Genomic DNA, 11121 nt, shown 5'->3' with positions numbered 1-11121 from the left:
ACAAAATTTTCTATAGAAATAAAATTTTTTCCTTCATTCGTTTTGTTTTGTTATTGTTGGTTTTTGTTCTTTAATCATTGTTGTTGTCTTTTTATTCCAGCTTAAAACCATGCATTGACTAAACTACAAGTGTAGCTTAACCAACAGAGGAAAATTATGCTTGTCAAATTTATTAGGGCAAAGCCCTAAATCAAAAACAATGAAATTAAATTTCGACAAAATTTTCTATAGAAATTAAATTTTGACAAAATTTTTTATTGAAATAAAATGTTGAAAAAATTTTCTATAGAACTAAAATTGTGACAAAATTTTCTATAGAAACAAAATTTTCTATAGAAATTAAATTTCGACAAAATTTTCTATAGAAATTAAATTTTGACAAAATTTACTATTGAAATAAAATTTGGATAAAATTTTCTATTGAAATAAAATTTTGACACAATTTGCTATAGAAATAAAAATTGAATACAATTTTCTATAGAAATAAAATTTGGACAAAATTTTTTTTAAAAATAAAATTTGAAAACAATTTCTATAGAAATAAAATTTTGACAAAATTTTCAATAGAAATAAAATTTTGAATAGAAATAAAATTTTGACAAATTTTTTAAAGAAATAAAATCTAAAAAAAAATGTTGTTTAATAGTTTTTTGGAAAAAAATTTTTGAAATAAAATTTGATAAAATTTTCTATAGAAATTAAATTTTGACAAAAAGAAATAAAATTTTGAAAAAATTTTCTATAGAAATTGTTATCACGTTGTTTTACGGATAAATAAAAATCTTTAGTTCTACTTTTTACAAAATTTTATTGGTGTTCCAGATTGCGTAACACTACTTGCAGCTACAGAGGACTGACGACAACAACTCTCACACATCTCATTTATCGCCTTAATATAGAGAAAATTTAACGTTCGTTCTTTTTCTTATAACTAAGCTTTCAGCAATGATTATTATCGTAATACTAAGAATCATAAACACTACATAACAACACATACTATATCGACCGTTACATTTAAATAATTTTAACCATAAGTTTCAATTTAAAGAAAATATATAAAACAGTATAAAATTCCAAACATGCCGGCGCCCTTGATGTATCTATAAATACATCAAATCTCTTTCGGTAGTGGGGCTAGTTTCTGGATCGCTCTTCGTATTTCTCCATGCTTCGTTTTGACGTCTGCTACTCGCACTGAACCCCTTTCATCTTTAATAACGTTGATTACCCTCCCCATAAGCCACGTCTTGGGTGGTAAGTTATCTTCTGCGACTAAAACCATGTCACCTTCAATTAAGTTGTTTTTGACTTCTGTCCATTTGACCTTTTGCTGGAGTTCGTGCAGGTATTCGGAAGACCACCTCTTCCAAAAATGCTGTTTTATTGCAGAAATTCGTAACCATCTTTCTAAGTGAGACCATTCTTTGCTGTCTGTTGTCGACTCAGATATTCCAACCAAAGGTCCTCCAACCAAAAAATGCGCTGGAGTTAGAACTTGCTCGTCATTTGGATCGTTGGATATTACGGTCAACGGTCGTGAATTGAGCACCGCCTCAACTTCCGCCACCACTGTCGCCAGTTCTTCAAAAGTTAGGAAAGCGTTTCCTAAGATTCTGCTGAGGTGGTATTTGGCCGACTTCACCGCGGCCTCCCATAGACCTCCAAAGTGTGGTGACCTTGGGGGTATGTGGTGAAAGTTGATATTATTCGCCGCACAATATTTGGAGATTTTACCTTGCACTTGTTCGTCAAAAAATCGTTTTTTCATTTCTTCTAATTCTCTCCGAGTACCCACAAAATTTGTGGCGTTATCGCAAAACAATCTTGAACACAACCCACGCCGTGCTACAAACCTCTTCAACGATGCTAGGAATGCTTTTGCTGTCAAATCTGAAACCACCTCCATGTGCACCGCTTTTGTCGCAAAGCAAATAAACACGGCGATGTAGCTTTTAGTAGTGCGGCAACCACGTAGCTTGTATGTTGTTGTCACTGGGCCACAGAAATCTACACCAGTGCTTGCGAACGGTTTAGCCACAGACACTCTAGCAGCTGGTAAATCCCCCATGACCTGCTGGCTTAGTTTTGGTCGACATCGAAAACACCGAACACAACTTCGAGTAACCGAACGCACCAATCCTCGGGAGTGGACGATCCAAAATCGTTGCCTGAGTATGGCCATAAGTGCTTGTGTGCCCGCATGCAGGTTTTTATAGTGAAGAAAGCGAACCAATGCTCGAACCGTCTCTGACTGTTTCGGTAACAAGATTTGGTGCTTAGCATCATACGGCAAGTCAGATTGAGCCAATCTACCACCAACTCGCAGAAGTGGTACACCACTTCCTTTTTCTACAAAAAGACTTAAGCTTTTGTATTTGCTTGTTGCAGGTAATGTTTTATGATTTAACAGCAGCTCTAACTCATCTCGAAAATAAAATTGTTGTAGACAAAAACAAATGCGAATCAATGCTTCTTCTCTTTCTTCACATGGTGTTTTCGCTTGCCGCCGAGTACCAAGTAATTTCACGACAACACGCTGCAGTTTCTCGAAATCACTGTATTTTTCCATCCAGATCAACATTTCTGATTTCTCAGTAGGAATCAATGAAGTATTTCCTAAACTTTGTTTGTCCTTATACATATCAACAAATAGAACTGCTTGTTGGCTTCTCTCAATATCAATTATAGGGTTCCGCTTTCTGATCTTATTTTGAGGCCACTCGCCAAAGGGTTTTTTTTAGGAACTGAGGACCTGTGAACCAAATGGAGTTAATTATTTCATCACCATACGCACCTCGAGAAATAATATCCGCAGGGTTATCTTTAGTTGGTACGTGACCCCACACACAACTTTTCGTTTCCTCTTGGATGAAAGAAACTCTATTGGCTACAAATACATTCCACTGTGAAGGGTGTTCACTCAACCAGGCCAAAACTATTTCCGAATCGGTCCACAAGTAAGTAGCGTCTAAATCGACTGGGAAATTGTGCTTAGATTTTATCACCAACTTTGTTAAGAGTTCAGCCCCTAGTAGCTCTAGTCTAGGTAGTGATTGTGTCTTTAGAGGTGATACTTTGGACTTTGCTGTCCACAAATGGACACTAACCACGTTGTCTTCGGAAATTGACCTTATGTAGATACAGCAGCCATAAGCTCTTTTTGATGCATCCGAAAATCCATGCATTTCAATTCGAACCACTTTACTTTTGGCTACAACAGATCTCGGAATTTTAACTTTTTCGACTTCCTTTAGCCGTTCTCGAAAATCGGCCCATTGAGTATGCAGATTTACGGGAAGTGATTCGTCCCAGTCGACTTTCAAAATCCATAAATCCTGCATAAATATTTTTGCTTTTACTATAATTGGGTTAATGAGACCAAGTGGGTCAAAAAGCGTCGACAATTCTGCTAGGACGATGCGTTTTGTAATGCCTCTCGAGCTATCTAATTTTGGCCACACGTAATGAAAGGAGTCGCTTAATGGCGCCCAGACAATGCCAAGTGTCTTTATGATTTCCTCATCATTCAACCGTATTGTTTTTTCTCTATCCGCATCCGGTACAAATTTATTGAAAACTTTACTATTGGAAAACCATTTTCTCAGTGTAAACTTAGCTGACTCCATTACAGCCGCGACTTGCCTATAAATTTCAACAAGCTCATTTTCATCATTTGCTCCACTTATAAAATCATCCATATAGAAGTCGGACAAAATCTTTGTTGATGCGAGAGGAAATTGGTTTCTACAATCTTCACCCAACTTTTGTAAACATTTTGTTGCTAGATATGGTGCGGCTGTAGTGCCGTATGTAATCGTTTGTAACTTGTAGACTTGTATTTTTTCATTTGGTGCAGCTCTCCACAAAATTGCTTGATAATATGAGTCCTCCTCAGTAACCCAAGCCTGCCTGTACATTTTGGTCACATCGGCAGTGAGAGCAAACTTATAGCACCGAAAACGTAGTATTATAGATAGCAAATCGTCTTGCACACGTGGCCCTTTCATCATAACTTCATTTAATGACCACCCACTATCTGTTTTACAACTACAATCAAACACCACTCGCAGCTTGGTGCTGGTGGAATCGGGACGCAACACAATCTGGTGGGGAGCATAATATTTTATTTTGTTTCTCTCACTCTCTTCTACTCGAGACATATGCCCCAAAGCTAAATACTCTTCCATAAATTGGTTATAGGCTCTCTTTGTCTCGTCATCATTTATTAATTTTTGCTCAAGGCTTACAAATCGGCGTTCGGCAGCACTGTAGGACGAACCCAATTCACTTACCGATGATTTGAACGGAATTTTTGTTATGAATCTGCCATTGTTATCTCTCTTTATATTTTCGTTGAAAATCTGTTCACATTGCAATTCTTCTTCAGTCAGGAAAACGGTATTATTTGGAATTTGCTCCATTTGCCAAAATTTTTCCACCAAAGTATTTACATAATCAGTGTCCATCTGTACTTTGTTCACAGACACATTTCCTATTTTTGGCAAACTGGTGACGTTTTCTTTGCTTTTGCCAGCTACGATCCATCCCAGTAACGTTTTATGCAGCCGTGGTAAGTCGTCACGAAGATGAATTCTTCCAACACATAGCATGTCAAAGAATATTTCTGCACCGATCAACAAATCGACACGAGATGGTTTGTTAAACATCGGATCTGCTAATTGAATGTTTTTAGGTATGTTCCAGGAAGCGATGTCGTAAAACGCCGACGGTTTATTGCTTGTAATTTTTGGCAATACATAAAATTCTAAGCTAGCTTCAAATTCATTAAAACATGATTTAATGCTGGTGATTGTCTCCCTCTTGAAACACGTTGGCACTTCCCCCGCTAAGCTGGCTTCAATGTTACAGACCTTCTTTTTTAGAAGCAGCTTCTGAGCAAGGTTTTCGCACATTAAATTAACCTGAGCTCCAGCATCTAACACAGCTCGAGCACGGTGATATTTTCCACAATTATCTCTAACCAACACAACAGCAGTAGCCAGAAGCACCTCCGGTTTGGCCACAAGATTCAATACTGCATTTCTAGGTTCTATTTGCGTTATGGCCGTTGCTTGTGTCGACGTAGAAGGCGCATATTCACTCGTATTTGAAGCCGATACTTCGGGTGCATCTTTGTGTAACAGAGGATGATGCGGGCTATTACACCTTCCGCAGTTTGAAGCTGTGCAATCCCGAGAAGAATGCCCCTTCTTTAAGCATTTGTAACATAGATTTGACTTCTTTATGACATTACTACGCTCTTGTATGGTTAATGCCTTAAATCGATAGCATTGGGGCAAACTGTGCCCATTGCCACCACATTGTACACACGAAGATTTAGTCACAGCGAGAGTAGTTGGATTGTAACGTTTGCCACCGTGGACCTTATGACTATTTGTCTGCTTTTTGTCGTCCTGTTTAAGCTTTGATTCACGGGCCTCAAGGTTCTCACAACGCCTTGTTAAAATGGAGGAGCATTCCTCCCACGTAGAAAGCTTATTATAATCTACATTTTCTTCCCATTTCACTTGTGTATCCGCATCGACACATTCCATGGCGATGTGTATTACCATCGCATTCGCTATGGCTGTGTAATCACCTAGTGACAACATTGCGCTTAAATGTGCATTCACCGAGTTAATCACATATCTCAAATGAGCCGAGGATGTTTTCGATGACTTTGATAAAGAAAATAAAGCTGAAATATGTTCCTCGAACATTAGTGCCTTTTTGTCGAAACACTCCTTTAGTCGAGCGAGAGCTTTCGAATAATTTTCTTCGGTCACATCGAAGTCATCTATAGCCGACAGCGGTTTAGATCCCAAGTGCTCTTTAAGGATTAAAAATCGCTCACAGTTGTCGAAAGATTCATCCTGGTGTATAAGTTTGGTGAAAAGAGAAATAAAATTAGGAAAATCGGAATACTTCCCTTCAAATTTCGGAAGTTTCACTTCACGTCGCGGTCTAGCTACCGTCCCAGCTGCGGTTGTATTCAGAACGCTCACATCGTCTACTACCGGTCGCCTCTTGGACAGCAAACCCATAATTTTCGTTTTGGTGGCCACATACAAATCCTCTGTTTCGATGGTGAACATTTCGTTTGCCTCAGCCTCTTCGTCCACACACATCTGATCAATCCCATCTTGCACAGTCTTTATTTTCTTAAATAATTCTTCTAACATATCCAATCTGCAGTTTAGCTCAGCCGTGGCCAATGTAACACCCTTTTTGGCAATCAGCTTTTGAATTCTTAACATACTATTTTTTGTTGTTGTCCGCAATGCTTTCAATTGCTCCATTTTTTGCTGTGGCCTTGCAACCCCATTCGTTTCACTTTCACTTGTTCCATCTGGTGGAGCCATCTTATTTGTATTTAACTTAGAATGATCTAAACCACAATTCAATTAGCTTTTCTCTCAAAAGCAATGATTTTGTTTACATCTGTTAAATACTTCTAACTTCTTTATAATTTTTGTTTTGTTTTGACTCTCGTTTGTGTGCTCATACGTCAACTCAATTGACACATGCCACAAATAATTAACAGATGATTAAGAGATGTGTTGAGTGCAATTATCAGCGATAACAGTGGTTTACGTCTGTGCTAATAGATAATCTTTGCATTACATGGATGTCAACTTTACAGTATGTACTAGTATATGCGTACATTAGCCACAAACTGTTTTACATGCACATAATTTTCATCCAATTAACTTTTCTTGTTTGGAGGAAATATCATTCTCCCGGGTTTCGGCACCAAAATGTTATCACGTTGTTTTACGGATAAATAAAAATCTTTAGTTCTACTTTTTACAAAATTTTATTGGTGTTCCAGATTGCGTAACACTACTTGCAGCTACAGAGGACTGACGACAACAACTCTCACACATCTCATTTATCGCCTTAATATAGAGAAAATTTAACGTTCGTTCTTTTTCTTATAACTAAGCTTTCAGCAATGATTATTATCGTAATACTAAGAATCATAAACACTACATAACAACACATACTATATCGACCGTTACATTTAAATAATTTTAACCATAAGTTTCAATTTAAAGAAAATATATAAAACAGTATAAAATTCCAAACAGAAATAAAATTGTGACAAAATTTTCTATAGAAATAAAATGTTGACAAAATTTTCTATGGAAATAAAATTTTGATAAAATTTTTTAAAGAAATAAAATTTTGACAAAAATGTATATAGAAATAAAATTTTGATAAAATTAAAAAAAAATAAAATATTGATAAAATGTTTTAAAGAAATAAAATTTTGTCAGAATTTTTTATCGAAATAAAATTTTGTCAAAATTTTCTATAGAAATAAAATTATCACAAAATTTTCTATACAAATAAAATTATCACAAAATTTTCTATAGAAATAAAATGTTGACAAAATTTTCTATAGAAATAAAATTTTTATATTTCATGTTAGCCTGATACCGAAACAGGCAATTAACGTCCAAATGCATTATATCAAATTTTACAATTATTAATCGAGCTTTATGGACTACTAATGTACGCGTTAGAATTGTTTTTGTCTCCTTGAAACCAGTTTCTGTAAGTTGTCACATGTTGTTGTTGTTGTTGACTGTAGAAACAAAAAGCATTGTTCGATTGTTCACCACTTAGGTGAATTCAAACGAATTAGCTTTCTAAAAATAAATTTCGTCTTGTTGCATTACTGTGTAACAAAAACGAAATAAAAATAAGATTAAGGGACTTGTAGTTATATGAAAAGATGATGTACAGTGGGAGAAAAAATGATTCAATTTGTAAGAGGAAAATTCCCAAATGTTTTCTCCATAAGGAGTTAGCATAAAGAGCCCAAAATTGAATTATCTCTCCCAACCAGATCTATACTAAAGGCTGTGGAAAGATTCATTCGCCCGAATCGAAACATGTACGGTCCAGGAGTGTATAGATTTGTATCTGGGGTTTACTTTTCAATGACTCTATTAATCATGTTCCTTAATCTAAATCTGTCCATAAAGCTCGATTAATAATTGTAAAATTAGAAATAAAATTTTGATAAAATCTTTTAAAGAAATAAAATTTTGATAAAGTTTTTTAAAGAAAAAAAACTTTGACAAAGTTTTCTATGGAAATTAAATTTCGACAAAATTTTCTATAGATATTAGATTTTGACAAAATTGTTTATTGAAATAAAATGTTGACAAAATTTTTTATATAAATAAAATGTTGACAAAATTTTCTATAGAAATAAAATTGTGACAAAATTTTCTATAGAAATAAAATTGTGACAAAATTTTCTTTAGAAATAAAATTGTGACAAGATTTTCTATAGAAATAAAATTTTGATAAAATTTTTTAAAGAAATAAAATTTTGACAAAATTTTCTATAGAAATAAAATTGTGACAAAATTTTCTATGGAAATTAAATTTTCTATAGAAATTAAATTTCGGCAAAATTTTCTATAGAAATAAAATGTTGACAAAATTTCGTATAGAAATAAAATGTTGATAAAATTAAAGAAATAAAATTTTGATAAAAATTTTTAAAGAAATACAATTTTGACAAAATTTTCTATAAAAATAAAATTGTGAGAAAATTTTTTTATAGAAATTAAATTTCCACAAAATTTTCTATTTTCTTTTCTATAGAAATAAAATTTTGACAAAATTTTCTATAGAAATAAAATTTTAACAAAAATTTTCTATAGAATTAAAATTTTGACAAAATTTTCTATGGAAAAAAAATGTTGACAAAATTTTCTATAGAAATAAAATTTTGACAAAATTTACCCTGTTATAAAAATTTACTACATTTTGGTGTTTGCTCGAAACTGGCATTGCACCACGGTGACTCCCTTTTGTCATTTGAATCATTCAGAACTATTTGCCCACAAAATCCATAGATGACAATTTAAATTGGTAGCACTTCATGTCAGCTACCCTGTATATTAGCTTATTGGGGGAGACTATGAAACGATGAGCAATTTGGTCACTTCATTTAGTTGGGCCCCCCGTTGTTGATGTTGTTCGTGTAATATAACGAGGACGTCTGGTAGTATATGCAGACACACACTCTTACCCATTCATACACACTCCCCCCATACACACACACACACTTGCAAAAACACAAATTGAAGAGGGCACCACTGTTATATTGTCGCTACCCTGCGGGAATTCGTTTTACTATTAAAGGAAATATTAAAAGGATTATGTGCGTTTTGTGGACTACCAATGGGTGGAGGGGTGGAGGGGTGGATGGAGTCTGAACGGCAGATGGAGAATGAAGATAGAGAGAATGAGAGACACCATAGCCAATCCCCATTGCTTTAGCTTTCTAAACGCATACCTAAACCTAATAAACGACACAATTCTCTTCTGTGTTAGTTGGAGGCGGTGGTGGTGGCGTTGGTAGTGGAAGCTTGGTGACAAAAAGTTCTGGGTATATTCACATCTCTTTTGTATGGGCCAAGTGTGAAGTCCCCAGGGTCTAGTGATGGATGTTGGCACCCTTGTTATTTGTAAGTTTGTGTGGGGCATGATTTAGAACTACAATGCAATGCTTAGAAGAAATGTTTAGGACGACAATGACACCAACACCAACACGAATACAACAACAACAGCAATGCGGACGACGAGGATGATGATGATGATGATGGTAATGATAATGATGACGAAAGGGGGAAATAAAATACGATATAGAAAAATGAATGGGGTTCATTCGTAATAGCTAAAGAGAATATGAGGAGGGCAAGTGAGCAAAGGGGATAAGAGCCGCAATAGGAGGATACCGCTTTTTATTAGAAGATGTGTGTGTGTGAATGTGTGTGTCGGTGCCTGTGTTATGTTGTTCCGTAACTATTTCGAAAACAATTAAAACAGTTTTACATTCTTTGTTATATGTTCTTTTTTTTCATCCTCTTTCCTGCTGCCCCCACCCCTTCACCAGCCACTTCCTCTTTCTTTCATTTAATTCTTTTCTATTCATTTCTTTTGTTTCCGCTTTTGCAGTTGTCTGATTCAGTCATGTCAGGGGGTAGGGGAGACTGCCTTTTAACCATTTGCACTGTGGGCATCGTTGGAAAATTGGAAAAGTTTTCATTCCTTCCACCACCTCCAACCCCCTAGATCCAACTCTGAGAAGGTGGCATATACGTTCTGAGGGCGTTTAATCCAATGTAGCAAAGTTAGAAAATAGTTGATTGAATATGATGTCTTTTGGAAATTTCTGTTTTGTTTTTTTTTCTTCTGTCGTTTCTTTATAAATACCATAATGCTTCAATGTACAGTACCCTTAATGAGCATAAAATGAGATACTCAAGGGATGAGACAATTTAGAAATTATAAATGATTATTGTACAACAAGATGGACGGGGGGGAGAAAAATAGGATACAAATACATAATCTTCCAAATAGTGACAAAAATGCGTGATTAAATGTCTCACACATAAAAAGAATTTAAGAAAATATTGATGGAGCCATTTTCATTATTCCCTATACACCCAAAAAAAATGTTTATTTGGATTCCAAAAATTTTAATTTTTCCTTAAGGAATAATATTAATATTAACATTATTACTAATACAAGTAAGTAAAGTAGAAAGTCGGACGGGGCCGACTATATCATACCCTAAACCACCATTACAGAATTAGTAATCATAAGCATTTGTGGGGTAACATATAGGTCTGGGAGATAAACCGCAGTTGCATATTTAAGAAAATTAAGGGGTACATGTCTATGGGTGCTTTGTGTCAATCTGAATATAGCTCATAGTCAATGTTGCCAGGGAAAATGTTCGGTTTACCCTACAAGGACAAACAAATTTCCCTACTTTCCCATACATTCCCAAACAATTTTCCCTACTATATTTTTCGTTAAATTTAAAAAAAATTACAAAACAAAAATGGTTCTAAGTATTTTATTATCTTAAACCATGAATATACAACGTATATAACTTAGAATATAAATTTGTATTACCACCACGGTTGCCACAGTTGGTAGAATTCTACCCAAATTAGTAATCTTTTTTTTGTTAAATATCTATAAAAATAAAATTTTGGAAAAAGTTTCTATAAACAAATTTTTGTGAGAAATTTTTCTATAGAAATAAAATTTTGACAATAAATTCTATAGAAATAAAATTTTGAG

General features: G+C 34.7%; 2 protein-coding genes across 2 annotated transcripts; both read right to left on the bottom strand.

Annotated features, from left to right (window-relative positions):
* Nucleotides 1–1111: 1111 nt before the first annotated feature.
* On the bottom strand, nt 1112–2641 carry LOC142224858 (uncharacterized). Its single transcript, XM_075294637.1, has one exon. The coding sequence runs from the start codon at nt 2639–2641 to the stop codon at nt 1112–1114; it is 1530 nt and encodes a 509-aa protein (XP_075150752.1).
* A 64-nt stretch (nt 2642–2705) lies between these two features.
* LOC142224854 (uncharacterized) lies at nt 2706–6362 on the bottom strand. The gene has a single exon (XM_075294635.1). The coding sequence runs from the start codon at nt 6360–6362 to the stop codon at nt 2706–2708; it is 3657 nt and encodes a 1218-aa protein (XP_075150750.1).
* Between the last annotated feature and the right edge of the window lie 4759 nt (nt 6363–11121).

The sequence above is a fragment of the Haematobia irritans genome, chromosome 1 (assembly GCF_050003625.1).
Source record: "Haematobia irritans isolate KBUSLIRL chromosome 1, ASM5000362v1, whole genome shotgun sequence".
NCBI classification, from domain to species: Eukaryota; Metazoa; Arthropoda; class Insecta; order Diptera; family Muscidae; genus Haematobia; species Haematobia irritans.
The sequence above is the reverse complement of the archived record's forward strand: the minus strand, read 5'-3'. Positions and strand labels throughout refer to the sequence as shown.

Bases quoted from the DNA above. Each gene is read 5' to 3' on its own strand.
- LOC142224858 (XM_075294637.1), bottom strand. From the start codon at position 2,641: ATGTATAAGGACAAACAAAGTTTAGGAAATACTTCATTGATTCCTACT.
- LOC142224854 (XM_075294635.1), bottom strand. From the start codon at position 6,362: ATGGCTCCACCAGATGGAACAAGTGAAAGTGAAACGAATGGGGTTGCA.